The 26,045-nt window shown below is 40.1% G+C and overlaps 1 protein-coding gene across 1 annotated transcript; it reads right to left on the bottom strand.

Moving 5' to 3' along the window:
• Positions 1–1,263: 1,263 nt before the first annotated feature.
• Positions 1,264–25,151, bottom strand: LOC113061843 (TCDD-inducible poly [ADP-ribose] polymerase-like). The gene is made up of 6 exons (XM_026231307.1): positions 24,978–25,151; positions 22,451–23,316; positions 8,541–8,739; positions 7,534–7,721; positions 5,624–5,899; positions 1,264–2,520 (listed from the first exon to the last, which is right to left on the bottom strand). The coding sequence occupies exons 2-6, from the start codon at positions 23,290–23,292 to the stop codon at positions 2,073–2,075; spliced, it is 1,953 nt and encodes a 650-aa protein (XP_026087092.1). The 5' UTR covers positions 23,293–23,316; positions 24,978–25,151; the 3' UTR covers positions 1,264–2,072.
• Positions 25,152–26,045: the final 894 nt, after the last annotated feature.

Below are 26,045 nucleotides of genomic sequence, written 5' to 3'. Positions count from 1 at the left end.
CTGACTGAGCAGGAATGTTCATTGGTTGCAGCTGGGTGCCACTGGAGAAATATGGAACAGGGTTGAGCAGGACGTGTGGGGATTCAAGCATCATGGAGCTCTCTGTGAGCTCTTTTTGGCTCTCCCCAAGCCTTTCCCTCCTCTAAGAAGCAAACAAGAAATCTAATATTTGAAATCAACATAAGAAGTCAAATATCTGCAATAACACACATTCTTTGCCTGTCTCTGCCAGACACACCTCCATGTCTCCAGTGTGAGATTTATCAATCATTTAGCAATCTGGAATTATCATCCAGTGGATGTCTGGCAAGTAATTCAAAGTTGTGGCAATGGGGTCCATAATTGCGGCTCTATGGATATTAGAAACACAAGATGGCACAGGCATTGGGGAAGAAAGGTCAGGGGGAAGTATGCAGAAAGAGAACTGGTAGTGGGTAGGAAGGAAGGGTAAGAGTTTTAAGTTTCTTCTTTCAGGGTCACATCTCAGTAGGTTGCAATCAGTGACTTCCCTCTTCTGCCTGTCCTTTGCCTTTCCCTGCCTTCTCGGTTGTTCCAGTCCCAAAGAGGAAGAGCAATAGCGTCTCTATGCCAGTAATAATTCCACAAAAGCAGTCTGGCAGACAAACAGCACATGGCTTTTCTATGGGTTCCAGTGTTGTTTGAAAAGCCATTTAACTACACTTTATATCTGGTTAAAGTTCTGGACATCTGTCAGAGCCTATCCCACACTGTGACTCAGATCATTCTTTGATACTGAAAATTACTTATCAGACACATGTTTAGTTCAGATGGAGAAACAAAAGGAAAGATTGAGGATTGGCATAGGGGTTGGGTAGTATGTTTTCAGGCATATCAGCAGAGACTTTAGGGGACCTGTTGTTTCCAAAACTGGCCAGCTCCAGGGTGGTGAGGGTGTTCCCTTACTCCCTCCTTTCTCTTTCTGGTACTCTGGGATTCATTAAGCATGGAGCTTAGGAACCCAGAGTCCTCTGGAGAGGAAGGGCAAGAGAGAGAACGGTGTGGGTTAAGAGACCAAGAGAGAGAGATTTTCGTTTGTAGAACATGCTTAAAGATTAATCACATCTAACTCCAGGGTTGGTTGATAAAAGTGTAGCATTCTGTAACAAGCAAATCCCTGCCATGAAATGTTAGCATTTTAGCAGTGTCTGACTTAAATCCCTTTCACTTTCTGAATGTCATAAGATGCCTTCAATGTTTTATCGTCAACTCAATTTATCTAGATATTCAAAGGATCAGCCTCTGTTCCTGTCATTGTGTTTTAATTTTCATGTTGGCACCATGTAACAATGTTGTGTGAATTGTAAGAAAACCACAGGGTATGATTAAAAAGGTCAGCAGCAAATTTGGTCAAATATAAAACTGTATGAAGTGAACTGTAAAAAATTGAACGTCAATTTACAATGCTTTACCTGAACAGAATCCAAGTCAGTCTATATAAACAAACACCAACTTAACATCGGTCACATTCTCCTTAACTTGTTTTTATTTACTTGCAACATTGACTAACATAAATAAACAATTTATTTATGGACAAAAGGCACACAGTTCAATATAAACAAGGAGATCATATGTACAACTTCGAACAAATAGCAAGTATGGGACGCGAATGGCAGCAATGGGAGCGGTTGAGTTTTTTTTGTGGAAAAAAATAATAAGAATGTGAAGCGGCAACAGCAGCCTCGAGTCCGAGTGGCAAGCCATTGACGTGCCTCTTACTAAAGTGGGTTCCAATCCATGGTCATCCATGGAAGCCACAGCAGAGACACTCATCCACACATGATTCACACACTAAACTGTCCAGAACCGAGGAGGGATGACATACACATACACACAATCCCTATTTGTATTCACAGGGACATGAGAAGACGTGGACAGAAAGGTCACACAGAAACCCTCACACATGATTGAGGGTTGGAACCATATCCGTACATATCCCATATGGTCGATGAGTTTTATTCGGATTTCTGGCGCACATCTACTCCTGTCTCTTTTCAAAATGGTCGAATGTGCGCACAGGTCTCTTGTGCAGGAATCTAGCTGTGCAGTGATCTTCAAATAGCCACAGTATTGCCCACCTCTTCATACTGAATGATGAAGTAAGGATAACTCTGATCATCACTGAAGATCACAAAGATCTGCGGGTCCATCCAGTTGTCCACACAGGAGTCAAATAAGTCACTGGAGGTGTCTCTTGGATTCAGCGGGGGTGGGCGGCGCATGGAAGGGTTGCCCACTGTGAACTTGCCCGTCAATACTTTGGCCAGAAACATGTAGTGCACACCGCGGGGCGAGCGCTTGGAGAAGTTGTGAGAATAGACAGCCTTGCGTGCAAAGTAACTGCCTTGGCCGAACATGGTGGCGTGTTTGCCGCACACACGTGGGTCGAAGTTGTGCTTACAGATACCCTCCACCACATCCTGGGACGTGCCATGGAACAGGTGGCGTTCGTTCAGCATGCGGTCCATCTCTGACATGTGCCGTGACATGTACTCCTTCTTCCTGTAAAGAGAAGAACATTATTAACATTGTTAAAAGCCAAAACCAGAAAACGGGAGTTAGCATCAGGCTAAAGTAAAGACAGAACAGACTAAAACTGTGCAAGGCAACCAGGATTCAAACTAGTTGGTCAGTAACATAATGCATGGCTTTCATCGTATTGTCAGAACAATGATTTTATGCAAAAAGATGAACAATTGAAATTGAAATATAATCAAAATATTCACAAACTTGCTTACTATGTCATCAACAGCCTGATATTCTGATTCTCAAATACGTGTAAGTGAGTCTATTTTGTCATTTAAAAACCTTTATAAAGATCTTGAGCTATAACATGAGATGGATGCTGTCATGTTTGTTTACACTGCAGTTCAGAGAGTCCTGTCAGTAGGATTTACAGTGCGTAAATTCATCAGTCTCTCCCAAATACATGCAAGAGGCCAGTGAACTGAGAGCAGAATAGACTGAACTGTTACTGACACTACTTTTATCAGATATGAATAAAACACGTCAGCAAATTATATTAGAATGGATTCTTATTGCTGCATCCATAGACTTCAGTCTGTATTTTACAAACTATAAACGTATGGTTTTATTAGTATTTATGTTCATTTAAATGGCTGAAACTTAAAATAAGCATTATGTGGTTGAAAACACTGCGTAGATGTGATTATATGTGAAGTGCTGAGCACATCCGTTTCTGAATTTGGTTTGAATTCGGCAGTTATGTGATGTCACTGAACATTCTAAATCCCATGTGTGTGACCGTACTCCCATGGGCACAGAAATAACAAAATCCCACATGTGGGACCACACCACATCCTACTGTTAATGATTTGCCTTTACAACCTCACATCTGGTAAATCTTCTCAATTCAGCCACCGCTGACAGGTGTGACAAAAAAAAAGTGAATTTTGAACCCTGATGCCAACATTTACTGTATGCAAACTTCTAGCACTAAAATAAAACACACAACTTTGTTGTGTCAGAGCACGCCAGCTGCCCTTGCACGAAAACAAGCCAACAAGTCTAACTCTGGAGCACTCGGCCTGTCATCTTGTCAACTGAAAACAGAGAAGTGAGAGGGTACAGAAAGGGAGAGTAAACAGATGAGCGCCAGGGACCTGAGTGAACCGGGTCAGCAACGGGGCTCAATTAGCCTCGAGTCTGTGCCTCTATTGTTGTGAGCATAGGGGACGCAAGGTCAGCCTGGCTGAAAGAAACTCTCTGATCAGTAGAGTACTCAGTGTGATACTGACTGGCCCTAACTGACCTCAAGTGACCCTACGGCCATTGACAAGCCCCAGTTGTCACAATCATTGACTGACACGCTCACACGCACATTGCCAGGGAGAAGTGACTCCATATGCGCCAGTAAAGTAATCACTCGTGTTGTTTCAGCTTCTTCTTTCATCTCCTTTAAACTCTTTTACACCAAGCTAGTCTGCCATCAGTCTGTTGTGTTCTTTCTTTTACTGATGCAAACAAATACTCTTTCATGCTTACCCAGTGACATTCTCTCTCTCGCTCGTTGGCCAACACCCTGGAAACACTCAGAAGTATTGTACAAAAGGTCTTCACCTGCACAAGCATATGTACACTCCAACCTTTATTCTTTCAGCTCTCTTTCCCAGGCTACTACAATAAGTGCTTGTGAGGATGAACTAATTGCTGGATTTGGCAAACGTTGTGAGGTTCACTGCACTGATTTTTGAATAACATTCGAGGGTTTTGTTTGAGACACGTAGTAGCATGTAAATAAGATATCCACACCTCTTTATTCAGTTGGCCTGTCAGGGATACATGAGATTTCAGATTCCATCCACCTAAATAAGCCCAGCAAAACAAGCAAGCTATACATGAATGTTTTACATATTGATCATTCTATTCTTGTCTGAGTGGATAGTTCTTGGCTAGATTTTTTCTTTTTTTAGAGTGTAACCATTTTTTTATTTGACAATATTACGGTTTTATTATAATTTCTAAGACCTGTCAAAAGTCTTAAATTATGCAAATATGTAATCTTATTCTATTGTATTTATTGCCCAAAAATACCAGTAACTATTGGAACTATTTTATTTAAAAATATAAAAAAAAAAAAAAAAATTGTAGACAGAAAGAACCAATTCTACACATAATTTTGTGAAAAATTGTTCATTATTCTAGTCATTAGAAAAAAAAAAATTATGAACATAATAAATAGTACATACATTACATAAATTATTAGTAATCTGATTTGGCTTCAGTACAATGACTATATAAAAGCTATTAGTTTTTAGAAACAACGTTGTCAGTAGAAGTTGCGTAACATTTTCTCACAGACTTTAAATGTGTGGGTCTTTACACATTAAAATATTTAGCTGCCTTCATATTTTAAGAAAGGGGGTTAATTTTATTTTAGGGTCTTTGGCATAAAAAAGTTTGAAAATGTCTATGCTAGACTACCAAAATGTAATATAGGCCTACCTAATCTATCAATACATTATTATATTTACGAACATACTGTCTACTGTATGTTCAGAAACAGCAATTACTCCATCAATGGCATTACTAGACACATGGAAATATGCAATTATTAGTTAATTGTTTGCTTGCTTGAGATAGCAGTGAAAAAACATGCATGCACAAACACACCTCATGAGTCAACAGAAATAAATCTTCTTCCTGACTCATCCTTTTTCTGTAACCAATCGTCCACAGACGAGGGGCACGAACAGTCTTATTAAAATAGACCGAGGCCACTAGCACCCTTTCCTCTCGCACTCACTTCCTCTATCATGTTCTTCATTTCACACGCTAAGAAGTTCACCTCACGGACCTACCGCAAAAACACATCTGTTTCCGACCAACAAATCTTAGTAACAACCGTTAGCATGTTTGACACCTAGCAGCATGAAAGCAAACATTAAAGCCTCAGAGTCTTGTTGAGGGGTGTGGCTAAATACTCACTTTATAGACGTATAAAAAACACAGATCTGTCCTGATAACCTTCAACCAGTCCGTAATGTCAGTGTTTACTAAACACCGCTTTGGCCCCAGATAATAGACTAAACAACTCTGAACAGCACAAAGGATCGAGACATTGTTTGAGAATCTCCTACCCCACCTTTTGTACTTCTCCCAGAGGAAGGGGTTTTGGACACGGAGGATCTTCAGGATGTGGAACTTGGTTTCAGATACGGTCTTGTGGAAGAGGCTGTAGACAGTACGGTAGCTGCGGTCATCCCGGGAGACGGGCACCTGCAGGAAGTCCTGACTGGTATTCATGGGTAACCAAGTCTCGGGGTACACTTTGGAGGGGCCGCTTGACATAGGAGAGAGAGGCTGGTTTCCAGAGCTTTCCAGAAAGGAGAGAAATGTCGAGGAAAGGCCACCAAGAGTCCTAAAGAAGAGAGGGAACGTGAGATTATATGATGAAATACGTAGAAATTAATGATTTTTTTTTTTTTTTTTCTGTGGTACCAAAATTGGTATTGAGAAACATGAAATTTGACTAATTTCTTCTGCAATTTTGACACTTGTGTGTTTATGAGTCTGGAGTTTGTGGTTAAATCGAGGTCAGGGTTCAGTCCTGTGAATAAACATTGCACTAGATTTCTGGAAGGTAAAGGTTATCCCTCAAGTCAGTGCGAGTTGAGGAAAGCGATTGAGGAAAAGCAAATGAAAAGAAGCTAGGGCAATCATTTTGAAGAGATAAGCAAACACTTTCTGGAAAGCAACTGTTAAGGGTCTGTTTGTTAAGAGTGTCTCTGTGTGAATAAAAGGGTGACTCATTCTGCTTGCTGAGCGTTAACTCAGCTGGTGCAGGCAGTGGATCGGCCAAATTGTCAATCGCACTAATGAGTTCCACCCCTGTGCTCAGGACAATGTGTTCCTGACGCTGCAGGACCCTGTAGATGGGTGGACTAGCATTGCAGTGGCCTCTATCTGACAACAGTAGCGGACTGATGGGAATAAAGTTAACAATCCCTACTTGTCTTGCGACTTGTAAGTATGAAAGCGATAAGCTGAACAGTGTGTCTAATTTAAACATTAGTAGAGCTGTTGGTGACTTTATTTTCCCAACTCAGTTCAATCTGCCTGTTTCATCATTTAAATGGACTTGAAGTTCAACATTCAAAAATGTTCATACATATTGTGATATATATAATACTGTCAAAAGGCTAAAATAATATATCGCCCAGTCCTGATTCTGTTCCATTAATGCTGGGGGCAAATACTACAGCTAGACTCATCGACTCTATTGTGAAAAAAATATAAATAAATAAAAATAAAAAAACAGGACGGAAAAGATTCAAAACTGCTGTTCGCTTAATTTACATAAGGGAACATACAGAAACATATCCACATGTCGCAGGCCCTTCACAGGCCTGAGTGACTTAGAATATGTAAGAGATGAAAGACAGGGCAGGAAAATGCCACAAAAACAATACTGAGCTAGCCAGAAATCTGGCTTTCATATCTGGCTTTCATTTTCATCACGTTAGACTCTCTTACACAGACCCTAACAGATCTAGAACCCATTTAACCCTCATCCTTTCTTCTGTATCTGTTGCATTAATTTTAGTTTTTTGTCCCTGTAAATAAGCACACATCATATTTCAATTGACAACAGATGATAGATATAAGAGAGATTTCTTTCCTTATGGAAATTATGGCAGACCATCTTAAGCTGCAGTCCAAGTTCTAGCTGAAGGAAAGGGTTTCAGGAAGCACAAGCAGTACTTCAAGCAATTAAAATGAGATATACGCTTTAAACCCTTCACTGATGGGAATAACGCAGAGTCCAATATGTTCTTGGTGAGCAGTGAACTGCTTGCAAGTTATCTTGGTGTTTTGGAGTGCATCCAGAAAAAAAAAAATCTGTGTGTGAAACTCTTTACTCTTTTGAGGAACTAACCTCTTTTTTTGGTACAAAATTGGTTGTTATGGGAGATGGGTCAGCGTGAAATCAGTGGTGTCTAACAAGAGTTTTAGGATACTTTGTGAGTGCTGAAGGTAAACGGAGATACTCACTGGAGGTAAGGGGTAAGCATGATGGAGGACCTGAACAGCGGTCGTCTTTTGATCTGCCGGCAGAAACCGAAAACTGCATTTTGCTGGAAGCCCTCATGGATGTTCAGGATGTATTGATTCTGCAGTGTGATGAAACGCACCTCCTTCAGACCTTGGCCACTAGCTTCCTCAATCAACCGAACCACAGGCTGTGAAATGGAGAAAGGTATATGTAATGTGTTCGATGGAGAAAGAGAGAACAACAGAACATTTAAATGTGCCCCGACTCCCACTCAATTCATCCGGAGCACTGGTCAGAATGTATCCATCATAAGAGATTTGTTTTAAAAGGAAAGCTTATGCAACGTTCTGATTTCAGGCGCTTGTGAGTAGAACAAGACGTCTTCTCTGGTGTGTGTGAGCCAGTTTGACTTGAGACCCAATACACAACGCAATCACACGTACACACACACACACACTAACTCTGGGAACTGAAAACCTGCTATTTGTGTGCGCAATCTTAGCACTATTTAAAAAAGACCTTAAAGGTGAATCTCACAGAATCTTTCAAGAACGAGTTTAGGTTTTATTTCCATTCTAAAATCACAAAAAGTTTGAAGTCTGCATGATCTTTTAATGATTTGAAAGATGTCTCTCATGCTTACCAAGATGGCATTTATTTGAACAAAATTACAATAAAAACATATTACTTATAAATTTCTCTATTCTATTGTAATAGGTTTTATATTGCATTTTATTCCTGTTATAACAGAATCTTCAGCAGCCATTACTGCAGTTACTCACATGATTTATAAGAACTCATACTAATAGGCTGATTTGGTGCTCAGTAAGCATTTCTTCTTATCATCAATGTTAAAAATAGTTTTGCTACTCAGGATTCTTTGACAAAGAGAGAGTTAAAAAAACCCCCACTATTTATTTGAAATAGAAATCTAATGTAAAATTATAATTGTCAAAATGAATTATAAAAGAAGGGGGAGAATGGATTGGATTGGTGTGATTCTCACCTCTGAATATTCCCTCCAGCCAAAGTTATCTCTGCAGTAGTATTTCCAAACAGTCAGGGAGTTAGGGGTGGGGCTTGTGTTTGTGGGTGTGGGTGTAGGTGTGGCTGTGGAGCTGGAAGGCGTGGACAGACGCCTGACGAGGTCAAACTCCAGGTCACAAACTCGCATGGCACTGAAGTCCAATGTAAACACTCGACCGCTGTGTGTGAAACAAAAGTAAACAGAAATTAAACACAAAATCTCAAACGCATGTACATGACAGTCGCTTACCCAGAATAAAATTCAAATCCCGACAAATTATTAATCTTTTCTTGAGCCATGACAACAATAAGCTCCCTAGGCCTTTCAAGAAAAACACCTCATTTAAATTCCACAAAATTCTTTGGGCATATTAGAAAACTCTCCCTTGGTCTTTGTGGTCCTCAAATCCTGAAAAACCCAATTGAGTGGTGAGATCATCCTCCAGACAGAGGGGAATGGAACGGTGACCCCCCTGACTGCCCAGTGCATTCAGACCTTGGCTTTTTAGGTCACCCTCCTGGGGGGCGGCTTGCTAATAATGGCCTCATCGATCAGACTTACTCTCCAACACAAAGAGGATTTGGGGTTAAAGGTGAAATGTCTGGGCAAAAGTGATTCAGATAAAGCTCAAACCACATGCAGACCCAAAATTCAACCGGTGAAAGACTAAGATGCCTATACAAATCACATACGTCTCAGTCTCAAACGTCACGGCCACAGAACGTTGAGAAAAATGTAAAGTTCGTGGCATATAATCTTTAAAATACGTCCAAGATTTTTACACGCCGGTCTATTATTGTGGTGACATTTTCACTCCTCGAAACATTACGATGAACGAAAAAAAACTGTGATTGGTTGTTTGACATGTCGGTCAAACGGCCTTGGCCAATGAAAGCTGCCATGAATTCGAGACTAAATCATATAAAACCTTTACAAACACATATACTCAAAGTGCTTCTGTTCAAAACTAGTCGCACACAAATCATCCATTATTAATGCCCATTTGTGTTCCTAAGGAGTCAAATATGAAACCCTCTCATTCAAGCATACCTGTAAAGGTCAAAGACCCAGACGATTGCTGAGTGCACTAGACGAAAACTGCCTGATACACTCAAAATCAACACACCAGAGAGTTCTGAGAGCTAATCTCAGAAGCACAGCAGAAGGACATGGCGCTCTGACAGGATGGGTGGACTGAGGCCTGAAAGAAACACTCATAAGCGAATGTGGCGGACAGTCATGAGGTAGACTAAACACTGAATATCCAGAGCACAGCAGAAGGGGCTTAGCAGAGAGGAGATCTCAACAAGCTCACAAATACATACACACAAAATACAGGCAAGAGGCCACTTGTGAGCATTAACAAGACTTTCAAATGTGGCTATAGTAGACTAAACAGGAGCACAGTGAGCAAAAACAATCTATGTAGCAATGAATTGAAAGAATAAATAAAGCAGAAAGCACCATGAAGTGTTGGGAGGATCTGTCCTTTTTAAAGATTTTAATGGTAACCAGAAAGTGTACAGTTATAATCTGGTGATATTTTGGGTTGTAGCTTAACCAAAAAGGTAAGGTTGCGTCTTCCCTTATTCACGCTCACATAATGTCTTTTTATCTTTGAAATCATTCCAACAGACACCAAATCTGATCTAAGAAATGCATGAAAAAAAAAAACAGGCCCAAAACCTTGCATGCACGCATGTGTGTAAGAGAGAAGGGAGAATGAAAGAGAGAGGGAGGAAGATGCTTATCATTGCTGTGCTAGCTGACCTACTGAATTGAGTCAGCCCAAAACACACGTATGCATAAACCAGACATTCACACACACAAAATGTGGTTCCATGAGTCTCTCTCACACAGAAGGAATAAGTAAGAGAGTTTCCCAGCAGCCCTCTCCAAAAAAAAAAAAAAAAAAAAAGTCCAATGTGTAAACGAGTTAAAATTTAGATTCTGTCACAAATTACTCAGCCTCGTGTTGTTCCAAACCAGTATGGCATTAGTTCCACCAGAGCACAAAAATAGCATTTGGAAGAATGGAATTAGCAATCTCTGATTTACAAATGAATCACATGAATTTTGAGTCAGATTCTTCTGAATGAATCAATTGAGCCACTTCACAACAGTATTATAGTTAACTAAAACTATTAACAATTAATTGAAATAAAGCTGAAATAAAATAAAATATAAATATTCGAGACTAAATGCCACTAACCATAACAATTTTAAGATGAAGTACACAATTACTACAATTTTATATATATATATATATATATATATATATATATATATATATATATATATAAAATAAACATTAAAATGAAAACTATATATAAAATAAAAGCTAATTCTAATATAAATAAATACTGCACTATGATACAAATAATACTTTAAATCTAGTTCATTAAACCGACTGGAACTAACTGATTCAATGAGTCAGTCACAGTGGCTAACAGCTGTGTGGAAGATTAATAAGTAAGATCAGTGATTAATTAAATATCTGACTGTTTTTAACACAATCACCATTGTGGCTTCAGAATACTTATAGCACATTAGTCACATGAACTAGTTTAAAGGCACTGTTATGGTGTGTTTATTTATTTATTTATTTTTTTGTGGTCCTCCTTTATCACCTTATTCTTCTTCATTACATAAATACTGTAAGTGGCAAAACAAATCACTGAAGGTTGTAAGCCATACAGGTTTGGATCAACTTGAGAGAGGACAGAATTGCAGGCCCCCAAAATAATCACGAAACCTTCAGCATCTACCAGAATGGTCCTTACTCTCTTTTTCACAACGAAAGACACACATTGTGTCCTCTCAACTGGAACACCATGGGCTTCAATCATACACACTCAGAATCGCTCCAAAGCAGCATGTTCGGGACAGCCTGTCTTTAACGGACAGTTCCGGGCACAAACACACAATCTGCCCTAGCAGGCGGCTTCTGGCTCAGCCAACAAAAACCAACAGAGAGACCGGCTTCCCATGCTGGAGAGCAGTTTCAGCGCTCCCCTCAGGTCATCAGAGCCAAGGCCCCAGATAATACCAGTCTAGCAGGCAAACTTGAACATTTACAGGTGCTAATGTCCTTCAGAACACTAAAAAGGAAACCAAATCCAGGATTACTCACACCCCCAGCTGCAAGGGGACAACATGTAGATTGTTTCAGTAATCTCACTTCTGGGGAGGATACATTAATATGGGTTGAATAAAACTGGCAGCTCGAGAAAATCAAACCAAACAGCTTTGTCTTATATACCGGTAGCTAAAACACACAAAACCTGAACATCTAGACAGGGAATGTGAAAGTATAATCCCAAAAGTGTTAGAACTCAGAGGTACACCTCACTGGAGTTCTCAATTGTGTCTCATAAAATGACTTTGACACAAATAAAACCATTTATATGACATATAGGAGAGAACATAAAACTGTAATGTGAATTGTATTCTGTCTTTAAAAGCCCTGCTTAAGCCCAGCAGTGTTCTAGCTGGTTTAAACTGGTGTAGGTGGTCTCTAAGCCTAGTCATGTTGGTGTTTATTGTGTAGCTGGTTATCCAGCTGATGCCCAAAACCCCTTTATAAACAAGCCAACAGACCAACCTGAGCCAAGATTGTTATTTATATTCTAGTTATTTTGTCCTGTGCTAATGTAATTTTTTCTACTTTTTTATGCTGCTTTAATATACCGTATTTTCCGGACTATAAGTCACACTTTTTTTCATAGTTTGGCTGGTCCTGCGACTTATAGTCAGGTGCGACTTATTTATCAAAATTAATTTGACATGAACCGAGAGAAATCAACCAATAGAATCCATTACCGTCTACAGCCGCGAGAGGGCGCTCTATGATGCTCAGTGTTCCTATAGTCTACACTGAAGACATAGAGCGCCCTCTCGCGGCTGTAGACGGTAATGGTTTCTGTTAATTCTTGGTTCTAAATAAATGCGACTTATAGTCCAGTGCGACTTATATATGTTTTTTTTCCTGGTCATGGCGTATTTTTGGACTGATGCGACTTATACTCCGGTGGGACTTATAGTCCAAAAAATACGGTATTTGTATTTCAGTTTTTGTAATTGTATTTAAACTTATTTCAGTACTTTTCTTTTTTCAGTTACTAAAAACAATTTTTCAAGTATTTGTTTTGGGTAACAATAACAAACTGGCTAAGAATTTGATGAGTTCGTGAGTTCATAATGACTGTATTTCTGTATTCTAAATAGATTATGATATGTTGGCAATTCTGAGCTCTTTTGTAAGATTACTGGGTCTAATAAACGCAGACGACGCAAGCAACAGTCTCTGTTTGCCCTCACTTCTGTGTAGGAGTGACAAATGAGACATTTAAAGATCTCATTTTGTGATTTTCTCTCCTAAAGTACGTGCAAAATATCTGAATCAATGATCCAAATCCTTCCCTTCTATGTAAAAGACAACGACATCATCAGATTTCCTGAATTCTATGTACAAAATGTCCGCCCTGACAACATCCCAGAAATAAAAACGCTGTCTCTTGCACAACAAATGTTCAGTAATCCACAGATGCAAAACTTGGGCTGAGCTGGAGTTTCTAAACAGAATGAGCCACTCATGAGTTTCACAACCCAAATATCCTTCTGCAGGAATCATGTTGCTAGTTTCGCTCCGGGGAGCTGCTGACTCACGCTAAGTCATCTGCGCACAATACAGCAATAGAGCAAAGCCAGCATCTCTCCTCGGGGCTGGTGACCGAGAAGACCAGTGTAGACACCGCACTTTCAGAATCTAAATCAGGAGCAAACTAAAGCCATTAACAAGAACGAAAGCTATCACTTCCCAGAGTGAACAAAACACAACAACAAAACAGATGAGAGAAAACGGGTTTGGGTAAATGAAGAGGCTCTTTATAACGACAGAAAGAACGAAGCAGAGTTTGTTGTCTGTAGCTTTCTGTTCTTTCGCTCTGCATCGCTCGCTCTTTGTCCAAAACACTCTGCTTGTACAATGAGGTACAATGAGGAAAGAACAGGGCATTCTGGGATTAAGGAGGAATGGGTGGTCACAGAAGTGACTGCACTGGGAGGTAAAGAGCTAAGACGACATGAAATAAGAGAGTCACAGAAAGGATTACACAGTGTCTCAGAACAACCAGAGCTCTCTTGCTGCTACATTCGTGTGCAATGTCATTTATGAAGTCATTTCTCAGACGCAATTACCTGTAGCAACCTGGGAAGCTGGCGGTGGGACGGACCGTGGCGTGGATTTCACAACATGGTGCACTTTAGCACGGGCACATGCAGATTTGTATAGCGCTCAGCTCGTGTTACCTTTTTCTTTTGGAAGTGCATCGAGGTATGCGACACCTAGCACGCAGTGTTTCACTTGCAGCACGCACACACAGACACACACACACACACATTTGTGCCGGCTTTTCTGCCAGACTAGGTTTCACTGTAGCTCACCCACACACTCTTTTCATTTTCGAACAAGTGCTCGTTTCTTTTTCAAGCCTGGCACGCCAAGCTCAAGTCGGCCACCTGTGCACCGGGTAACCATGGCGACCATTATCCGCCAGGGCGCCCGACGGACTGCGTAATAACACGGAGATAACAATAGAAGTCCTAGTGCCCCCTTACCCTGCGTCGCAGACAAAGCGTGGTCACCCCATAAAGAGGACCCAGAGACTGTTTCATCCTTTCAGCCTCCTTCCCTCTCTACAGTGCTATAAATAACCTTCCGGCCATTAAATTAAGTGCAAAGACGGATTCTCTCTGCGCTCATCAGCACAACCTACTTATGAAGCCACAGGTTTTTTTAGTCCACATCTGCACAAACACACAATTCTGAGAGCAGAGAGCTGTGTGAGAGTGGACAGAAAGATTGATAAGTGCAATATAGATGTGAATGGGCAGGCAGGATGGAGAGACTATAATTAAAGGCAATGAAGGGTGTTGAGAGAAACAGAGAGAAGGAGAGAGAGAGGGGAGCGGTTGATAAGCCAGTTCCACCTCTCTTTATCTCTCTCTCTACCTGTGAGGTGGAGTCACAGGTGAATAACCCTTTCTGCTCTTCCTGCAAGCCCTGCTGAAGTGTTGTGTCACTTTGATGTCCCCCTGACCCAATCATGAGGCAGCGTTCATCATCACGGTGACCATGACCTGTAGCCACCTGATGATTCACCATCGTCAGGCGCTGAGATCAGCCAATGCACACACACACACACACACACCCTCATTTGACTCGACTCGTTGAGATTTAAAAAGATTGAGGAAGGGGAGCTTTTAAAAACACTAACCAGCAACATTACCTCGAACACTTGAAAATACAATTGTTATATTGAAGGTTTTTTTTTTTTTTAAACGCCTGTATAGTGATTTAAAAAAAAAAAATGTTTATCAGCAGTGGTAGACCTTACGGAGAAAACTCTGCATGTGTTTATATGGAGTGCTTTCTGACCTACTTTGGAATGCAATACCACATGAATCAGATAATAAAACTGTTTGTGTTCATGTACTTACTTAGAGAAGGTTACAGGCCTTAGTTTCACAATTTGAAATCCCATGTACACAACGGCATGAAGTTTGAATTACCCTAAACTGTTCTTCTGTGTGTATATAGTCACTCCTGTTCTGATCTAAACCAGTGATAAGCAAAGCAACATTTTGGTGTCTTGCAGCTATAAACATGAAACATGGATGATAACAGTTTGTAGTTTTTATATTGAGTTGCTCAAAATGTAATCTTCTGTGAATGAGTCAGTTCAGAGATTGTCTTACTATTGTGAGATGAGAGGGTCTGTATTACTTTCTATAGGAGAAAGCGTAAAGGTTAACTTGGATCGTGTGTGCCTTAACAACCAATCACATTACAGCCTTGAAGTCAATGAACCGTTTACAGAAACCACAGGAATGAATAAGAAGTGTCGTAAACTTAATCCCACCTGTCACAAAAAGTCTGTTTTTTTTTTTTTAGTTTTTTTTTTTTTAGTATAAACTCTAAAAATATAATGTTAAACATTTTGAGGATTAGCTGATAGGCTGTGGAGTCATTAAATGATAAGCTGTTTCCTCTAAAAAGCTGTTTATTCAGCGTAGTCAAGCCTCTCCTCCATTGACATCCATTTAAAAAAAAGGCCTCTGGTCTCCTTTCACACGTACTGGCAAACCCGAAGCGTTAGCATTAGCCTTTATGCTATTTTGGCTAAAGGTTGCATGCTTGCCTTCTAGTGGCTTTGATCGGATCACCCTTAAAAGAGAGTGATGTCACTACATTAACAACTAGATCTTCAGTTTAATTAAAAAAATCTGTAGCAACATCTGAATTTTCTGAGAGCATATTTTACTGTACAATACAGTTTGCAACGTGTGTAAATGCAACTGTAAATAAACAAACTGTGTGTGTACAGAATATGATTAAAGTCGCAACGAACAAGAAGTAAAAACTGGCCTTTTCTTTAGTATTGTGGTATACATCTAAGTGAAATGGATTATCAAAAAAAGACTTTGTTCTATCCATTGGTTGTTGATAAAAGTTGGAGACAGATCTGAATGTGAACTTGTGAGTAATTGTGAGATTGTGGGATTTAAGCAGACTAAATTATTGGAAAAGACTAGCTTATGTTACTAAAATGAAGCCTGTTGTTTCACCGGAAGATCTATTTATGATTAAAATAAAAAATAAAAATAAAAAAAGAGAATAACATTAGATAGGGTGTATTTTAATTTCACGCACTTTATAAAAATCTGCAGTCACCATAAAAAAAAAATGTCCTGAGCTTTTCGACTGTATGGTTCTTACTTCTGCAATAAACAAACTCTGTGGTGTACAGAATAATATTAAGTACTCAGAACAGGAGCGACAAGTGCATTTAGCAGCAGTGCGTCCCAAAGTGAATTCAGATATTTAACCTCACATAAACTTGCCCAGTTTAGGCCATTCTCTTCTTATCCAACACTTCTGCAAATCAGGGGAACTCGAGCCCAGCTGGCCGACTAAAACACTATACAGTTCTGCTTTTCTGAAAGCTAAATCATGGTTCTGCTGACTTCTCCAGCCTTAAATGCACACGACCAGGGCACTAAAGAGAAACAGTAGTAAAAGGATCAGAGCAAGGGGAGGGAGGTGGATGAAAGTGTGAGTGAGAGAAAGAGAACGCATGGAGTGTGAAGGATTAGCAGCCTTTGAAAACCATGTACACCACTGAGCATGCCCAAACCCAAGGTCTGCTTCGGGACTGGCATTTTCCACATACACAACCACATCTAAAAAGACATGCTCTGATGATTAGACTTTAACCCGGCAACCCCGTGCCCCCCGGCACACATGCCAGTGAAAAGGCACCTCTGAGCTAGCTGTGGTTTGCAGAGTCAGCTGGACGACTGGGAAACAAGCAGACCAAGTGAGGGAGAAAAGAGAGAGACTGCCTCTCATTCCAAAGCAGCAAAATACACTACAATCTTCTTACACTTAATCCCATACACACAAAACAACTCACTTTTTCATGCTCAGCTTGAGCTGCCTGCATGCCAGCATTATTCACACCAAGCATGAGCATCACAGTCTGCACAGTCAGAATTAAACAAACATACACACTAATGTATGCATCCGAACACACACTACCAACCCTGAGATAAGGCAGTCAACTATGCAAGTGGTAAATTCAGTCATGAGACACTCAGCAAACAGATACTTTTAGAAAACACACACACAGTGACACATAGGGAAGCTGCAGAGGCCGTATCAGTAATGTGCAAACACCTTTTAAAGTGACATGCTATATAGTTATACATTTACACACTCAGATAAAAGCCTCTGACTGTGATGCTATTAAAGGAAGAGTTCAAAAAAGAAAAGACAGTCCTGCAATCATTTACTCACCTCCATGTCATTCCTAACCTTTATGACTTTCTTTAGTCTGTGGAAAACAAACGAAAGATATTTTGATGAACGTTTCTGTCCATACAATGAAAGTCAGTGCGGTCCGAAACAACATTGATTGGCTTTCATTTTAAGGATACAAAAACGCAGACATTTTTAGAATGTCTTTTTAATGTTCCACAGAATAAAGAATGGTTTGGAGAAAGAGTAATGAGAGAGAGTTTATTTGATCTGGTTTATTTGATCAATAACAGAATTTTCATTTTTGGGTGAACTAGCCTATACCTTTAAATGAATACCAGCAATGGTTAAACCAGGTGACTTTTGGAAAATGCATAGCTTACATTGGCTTATGAGTAAGAAAATCTATTCAACAGATGATGATCCCCTTCATAAACCTGCCAAACACTTGAAGTTGAGCAGCACAATCCCACCAAAATATATCGCTCCCAAAAATAATCAATGTAGCTGTCTACGCTAGTTTTATTGAAATACGGACGGATGTATCTGTCATTGAAGTAAAATAATCAGGTGCAAATAGACATTTATGGCAAAAGTGGTTTAAGTGAAGACATGCAAGCTTCCATAACACTGATCCAAAAACAAGAGCTATCATTTAGTAATAACTTGACATCTTCACTTAAACTATGCTGTGATAAAGTCTCTGACTGGCAACTGATTATAAAGTGCGAAGGGCTTTCCATCCTTCCTCTTCAAGAGGTTCAAGGGAATAAATCAACATCAATCAACACTCTTGACTTCTCGTTTTTTTGTTCCCATACAGAAAGGACGGGTTCAACAGAGCTGAGGGCAAGAAAAAAGCTCTCGTTTCCCTCTTGCTCTCTTTACGAGAAGAAAAAAGTCTCCAAAAAGTCTCAGGCTGTTGTGGAGGCCACAGACTGACGGGACGTGCGCTACTGAACACCATGCGGGACTAGAACTGTTTGTTCAGACAATCCAGCCACTATTTGGCTCTTTCTCTTTGTATTTGTCCCTCTCAGCAAAAGAGAAACACATAAACATACTTTAGCTGCAAATTTTGGTAGCTTTTGTTGATGTTAAAAAGCACATTTAAAAGAGTGTGAGAAAAAAAAAGCATGTTATGATCTCACTAACAAAAGACAAATAACTTTGATGAGTGAATGAAACCAACCCAGTCTCATGAAAATACATACCTCAGTGTATGTTTCTGCAAGACCGTTACCCCAATACTTCACTGCACGTTTCGCAACAGTTTCAAAGAGAAAAGTCCACTGAATGGCGAAAAAACACAGGTTTAATACATGAACCCTGGCACATTTGAGTATGTTAATCTAGTTACGTATTGCTGTTTTTTATTACGTTGCTTCTGGTGCGTATTGCGGCAGTTCAGAATTTAAATATCCAAGGACCATCGCTAAAAGTTATGCCCTAAACCAAACCAAACCAAACCCAACCCTAAACCTACATAATAGTGTTTACAAATGCCAAACTGATATAAAAACACATTTGTTGACGTGACTTATATGCAGATTTGAACTGCTTTGTCAAACTTAGTGAAGTACCGAACAAACCTACCGCCTCTGAAAACCCATAGCTATGAAGCTGGATATGTGCGATTTTAACGTTCAAAATCATCACTTTTCAAATCTCCCAGCATATTAATATTGTTTTGAAGTCACAACATGATATTCTTCAAGTAATACTGCGAAAATAATGCTTTATTAATTTAAACTCTATAAATTTGTGTGAAAAGGAATGGAGTTACTGCCTCTAGTGTTCATTTCTTTTGTAAACTGCAGTGATACGTACGTATTAGTACGTATTTCAGGTCTCGCTAAAACGTCCACCCAGGTACGTCTATGCCATGAGACCGGGTAGAATAAAACAAGAGAAACATGCCTGGTAAAAATACTCTTACTATGTTGAATCACATGGTAATATAATTGTACTTTAAAGCTTCAGTAGGGAACTTTTGACGCTCTAGCGGTTAATAAACAGAACTGCTTGCGTCTTGCGGAAGAACATTGTAGCCGGAACTACTTCTCTCTGTTTATGTCTATGAAGAATCACAACGGTACTGGGTTACTCCGCCGCGGTACCCCCGAAGCAATCTAAAATAGTCCGAATATAAACACTTATTATAGGTGCACCCTTGTGATTCAGGACAAGCTAAAAACACGGTTTGGAAAATGGATTCATGGTGTACTCGCTTATTATACACATTTTTCTACATTTTGAACACAAACAAAGTTACGGACCGCAGCTCTGATTGGTTATTTTTTACCAGGAGCGATGGAGTTTCTGCAAATGGCAATAGGACCACTGGGAGGAGCCAGAGGAGCTTGATTTTTTTTCACAGATTATCTGTCTCATATTCTACTGTCAGGACATAATGACAGGTTTAATAATTATGTAAAAAATATTTTTTTACAAAAGTTCCCTACAGCACCTTTAACATAAACACTATATACTAAAATACTGTGACAACAATACGGTATAGAGATAGTATCATATGGTAATACTATCAAATATAACATGGTACTAAAATAATTATATCAAGTACTTCCACGTATACCTTGATACAGTCAGATGACAGTGCCATAATACTTTTATGTGTACGATGGTAACAAAATACCATGTATCATGGTAATTACAGGGTATTCCAAGAGTACCATGATTGTATCTTAGCAGAAATGTACAAAACCAAAATCTTACCATGCTTCGTTTTTGCAAGTGAAAGTGCATATTTATTTACATGCAACATATCCAAAGGTTCGGACATTATTACCATGGTACATTTTTACAAGTGTAAGAGAGAAAGAATGCAGGAAGAACTAAATTTATGAGTCAAGCTGATGGTGAAAACTCAAGAGACCTCACCCGTGTGAATTATTTCATGGCCTGTCTAAGGCATTATCTCATTTCTCACACACGCAAACACACATGCAAACACCTTGGTTTCAGGTCACCATGCCCTTGGTGCACAGTGAGATTGTGTGACTAATACAACCATCTCACCCTCAGCTGCTCCCATGGAGACCAAACCTCCAGGATCAAGGGTCACGGTTCTCTCACACTGCGGCACAATGACACAAAAATGAAAAACTATTGGGCCCCCTGCTCATCCATTTCTTAGGATATAAACAAGAATGAAGAAAGCTTCTGCTCCTGGGAATTACTGCAAACTAGTGTACACAGTAAGAGCCTGACCAGTGAGCCTGTGTGTTGAAGTTCAAAAGTACAGTGGCCCCGGGGTATTGAGACACTTTCTACCATCTGTCTTCAAAATGCCAATATGTCTGATATTGTGTCTTGACTTTCAAAAACACAGTTGCCCCCGAAGCATCTGGAAATTTGGTGACCAAAACAAAATGTCAAACCAAGATCTGAGAAGCGATTTGACAACCAGAAAGTGTCCAAATACTGTATCATAACTCTAAACGGTTATCATTTAAAACCTTCGTAATTTTGTGATACATTTCACTCTGAAAAGCCATTTTTCTTTCAACTAAAAGATCCTGAGTTTGATCATTCTTGTTTTTTAATCTAAATAAATGACATGTCAAAACATTTTTACGTGTAGCTAAAGTATCCAAATATGTTCAGGGGCAACTATATATAGCGTCTATAACACAGACCTCTTCATTCCTGCTCTAAAATGGTCTTTATACCATTACACAATGAATTCTTCTAGAGAGAAAAAAAAAATCCTCCACACAAACAAAAAATATGGGGGGGTCAGCACTCAGCAGATAAGGGTGTGGTTTACAGGCTCTGTGGGTCTCACTTTACCCCTGAATTACCAAAGTCAGCAGGACGTTAATGGTCGGCTTCAGCTATTAACATGAAACAGGTCGTTGTGAGCCACAGTTTTAAGAGCAAATGGGCTAAACTGGCCAACAGAGACAGTTATGTGGCAATTCTGTCTATTAAACTCTGAATAAATAGCCGACTGTCCCGTGGGAGAATTTCCATGACAAACCGACAATGCTATCTTCAAGTAGAAAGCAGGCGGGAGCTGTGTCATAGCGAGCAGTAAAAATCACTGTCTCTTTTGCTTTGTCATGACCAAGTGCACTTCCTTTTACAAACCACTTTTGCATACAGACAAGGCTTGGAACCTAAACAAGACTCTCACAAACAAAAGGGCCCTTTTTGTTTAGGCAAAAAAAAATCCTGCTGGGTCAAAGCCACCATGATTGCAGCTCTGCGATATAAATTGTGGCAATGGAGTGTATGATTGGTAGGTCTAAGGCTGTTTGTGTTTGTGTGTGCAAATGATCAACATAATAAAATTTAAAAAGGCCTTTACAGGAGCATAAATGCGTGCGTGCATGACAGCAAGTGTGTGTGGGTGAGCATGTGCATAATTGCCTCTAAAGCTAATTTATGTGCATGTTTGTGAGCAAGTCTGCGTGTGAGCCCTTCTCTGTCTGTGCGTCGAGTGCGTGTGACCGCCTGAGCTCAAGCCGCAGTGAGTGGGTGCGTGCACGTGTAATGTGTGTGCGTTCAACCAAACTTAGCAGAGGCGGGTCGAGCAAGTTCACGGCTCACAGCTGTCAGTATGCTTCCACACGTCATGTCAGCCAACGGAAGGCTTATGGGAAAGAAGCTATCTCTTAGTCACATATACCTCATCCATGAAACAGATACAAGGCCACTTCCTGTCACATGCTGCACTCTTTCACTTCAACTAGTTGGCTCCTTCCATACGTCTGAAAAACAACAGCCTAAGCTGGTTTGCTGGTCTCTCTGGTTGTGGAATGCTTTTGGTTACTTTTTAGCAGGTCAGGCTGGGAGACCAGCTGGCTGGTTAGCTAAACCAGATAAGACCAGTCAACCAGACAGGTTTAGGCTGTTTTTTTTTAGTAGGGCATCATACCAGTCCCTCCCTTGCACCATTTTTTTCTGTTTTCTCATTGAACTGCAAGCTCAGCTTAGCTGTACTTCCGTATCCTTATCAGGTAAAGCATAAATGATTGAAACTGCTCAAGAGGTTTCAATGAAAAGAGGCATTAACCCACAGGGCAAAACCAGAAGCACTTACAGAAACTTAAGTCTGACATGTTCATTGTCAGGGCTGCAATAAAGCCTTTCCAGTTGTTCTTGAGAGTCATCCGATATGCTCTGCCAGATCTGCGTATCTGCTCTGCGGATTTGCCAGTGGTAAGGTAAAACGGTGTGATGCTGGGCACAGTCACTGCCATAGACGCAAACGCCCTGGAGGAAATCCACACAGATCGATACAGCGTCGCCTTGATGCGTGTGATACTGGAGCTGGGTCAGGAGTTCAAACACTAGATCCAAAGAGGCCTCCTCGCTTTTATCCTGAAAGATCTCGCCCTCTTTGATGGCGCGGCAATTTGCACCCTGCAAAGTCTCAGTGGTGTAGATGTCATTTAACTTCAGCCCTGAAACATCGGAGGAGGGCGCCGCCTCGTCGCGCTCCTGGGGCTGGAAGCGTCGCTCATTAGAGTCTATTGAAACCTGCTGAATATCCGACACCTTCTGTTCCCCCGCGAGCTCGCCCGCGGCCACATCGGCGTCTGTGCTCTCCTCCTCATCCTCCTCCTTCAGGCACACCTGACTGATCCTCGCCTGCTTCTCCGCGGCGGCCGTGCATATATTCCGCTGCGGTCGAGCTGGGTTACTCAGAACAAACAGTCCGTCCCCTGACACGAGAGCGTCCGAGTTTAATAACGTGCTCAAAATAGGGTCATCTAAAGCACGTAAGCACTTTGTGTCCAGTTTTCTCTGTGCGTGTTTCTTTTTGAAGTAGGGCTTCACTAACGGGATCTTGTTGGCGAGTCCCATCTGCTGCTCGGTGAACTCTCCGGTCCCCATTGGCAGACCTAAAGCAGGCACAGCGGTGTCAACTGCCTCCTGCATGGTGCAAAAATGTATCCAGGATACCTATAAAAAAATAAAAAAATAAAAAAGAGAGCAACATTATTAATTGCATGTCTATAAGCATAGAGTGAGCAAAAAACAAAACAAAAAAAAACAGAGCAACAATATTATTTTCATGTCTATAAGCATAGAGTGAGTTTGGGGTCTAAAGTATTCAGTGTTTTGTTTGTTCGCACAAATTTTCAAAAAGAATCACTTAGGTTATATTACATATTTGTCAGGACAGTGTGGCTAAAAAGTTTGCGGAAAAAAAAGAGTCGCGTTCGCCTGAATAGGTTACTATAGCAACAGTATGCCACTCAAGCAGCTTCCCATATCTGACATCACATTATCAAAACATCACTGCCATTATCACTTTACATAGATTTAAACGTTTATTAAATGTGTTGTGTTTTGTTTAACACGTCTTGAGTGCTAGGGTTTCAAAACTCTCTTAAATGTCATTGAATAACTCGTTCACTGTCTACAATGCTACAATTCGAATTTCGTAATGTATACTATGTACAAACTACACAGCGCGACTTGCTAATAATGTACACCTTTTGTACACATTTTTCAGAATGTGCAAGTGCTTAAAACGACACATTAAAGCGCATTAAATCGCCATTAGACATTTATCAATAGGCTTGATAACACGGTCAGTGTACTCCTTGACGGGCATTAGAAGGTAATTAATCAATACTTTTAACTAGGCTTAAGATTAAACCCTTACTTTCTCGAGGAGAGAGAGGAGGTGGCATAGTGATAAAAACAGAAAGTTTATTCCAAGTCCCTGCAAACTGTAAAAAAAAAAACATTGTGTATATATTGTGTGTGTGTGTGTATATATATATATATATATATATATATATATATATATATATATATATATATATATATATATATATATATATTCAGTGTTTTGTTTGTTCGCACAAATTTTCTATATATATATATATATATATATATATATATATATATTCAGTGTTTTGTTTGTTCGCACAAATTTTCTATATATATATATATATATATATATATATATATATATATACATATATATATATATATAGTTATTTATTTATGAAATTAACTTACCAATGCAGGTTATAACTTGGGTTTAATACAATTTCAGGAATTTAGAACAGCAACCAAAAGCTTTCATTTTCTAATTTTCTTTTACTGGGTATAAACACCAACCACAAGCGCAATGGTGATTTAAGATCATAAACAAATATAATTAAAAAAACAATAAAAAAAAAACAATATCCGTCTTGATTTATCCTTTGCGAGCGAATAGAATCGTTTAATTACGCTGCTCCACGCGATAAAAATCAGTCAAACGCAGGCCAAACGATCTCTTTGGGAGTATTTTGATGGCTTGATCTAGATACTGGAGTTGGGAGCGTACGTGCCAGTTAGCTGCTCGTTCGAGCTCGCACGTACCGCCCGCGTTAAAGCGATCGCTGCCCACTGCGGCGCCTGGCCCCCGTTCTTCCATAAACATACGAGAAAACTACATTATAGCCAAACCTACCACTGCACAAAGATCGGGTTCAGTCAAACGATTTATTAGAGTCCGATTTCAACCTTTTCCCGTACGCAATGCAGAAACGGCGCTCCGATTTTTCCCAGTGGATTGGGCTCGGTTAAACGCTATACATATTCCGGATCCTTTCCAAATGTACCTGTAAAACTTCCCGAATCCTTTTATGCTACTGTCGAAGCCAGTAGCCCGTCCCGGGGAATTCGCACGCCTCTCTCATACAGGACAAGACAAAGCGTTCATCCACAGGGCGAAGCATCAGCGTCCGCGTCCGTCTCCAGGAGCTTCTGAGCGGCTCGCGGCTGTTGCAGAACACAAGCGCGATAAGACTCGCTTGTCCAATCACAGAGCAGTGTGGAGCGCGAAGGGGCGGGGCTTTGGCTTCTGCTGGAGCGGAGGTAGAAAAGAAATCAGGAAGTTATCCGATGCGTGCATGTGTTTTGGCCGGTTTTGACCTGGTTTTGACTCACCCCGCTAAATTGCTTATACCAAGAAATCATGAGGTATTGTAATTATACGGCCCAAGCTTGTTCCTGTTAAAAAAAAGCCAGATACTCACCAAACACTAGACAAATAGGCCTATTCAGTAAATAGGCCTATATACTTTAGAAAACAAAACAGTAAATTATGTATTATTACAAATAACAAACCCTAGTAAGTATGCTTAATAATATGACTGATTACTTATTTGTGTTATAACAGTGTTATAAGGGCACCTTAAAATAAATTGTAACTAAACATTGCTTTAGTTTGTGACCTGCCAGTTGAAAAACCCTGCCATAGATCATAGTTTGATGTGTGACTGAAATGAGGTGAAAGGTTATTCAATGGATTTATGACATAACCTTTTTTCGCAGCAACTTAACTCCTTCACTCATGAAAACTGCAAATTAATTCTAAAACAACCACACCACACAGTTTAGGACAGTCAGTAAATACACACCAGACCACAGTACAAGTGTAGACCCGTCACACAGAGGATGTCAACAGACAGACAGAAGATGTTGTCATTTCATTTAAAAAGATACCGTCTTCACTGCAAAATTACAAAATTATGTTTGCCATTGAAAGGAGTAAAAAGACACACGTTTAATTGTGTAGCTACACCTCTGTGGCCAAGTTCACATTGTACCTCGCCCAAAACACGTTCTGTATCTTGTGTATAGACATGTCGGTACGAGCCCTCCCTCACAGCGGAATCTACAGTGAA

This window comes from Carassius auratus, chromosome 43, assembly GCF_003368295.1.
Source record: "Carassius auratus strain Wakin chromosome 43, ASM336829v1, whole genome shotgun sequence".
Lineage (NCBI taxonomy): Eukaryota > Metazoa > Chordata > Actinopteri > Cypriniformes > Cyprinidae > Carassius > Carassius auratus.
The sequence above is the reverse complement of the archived record's forward strand: the minus strand, read 5'-3'. Positions and strand labels throughout refer to the sequence as shown.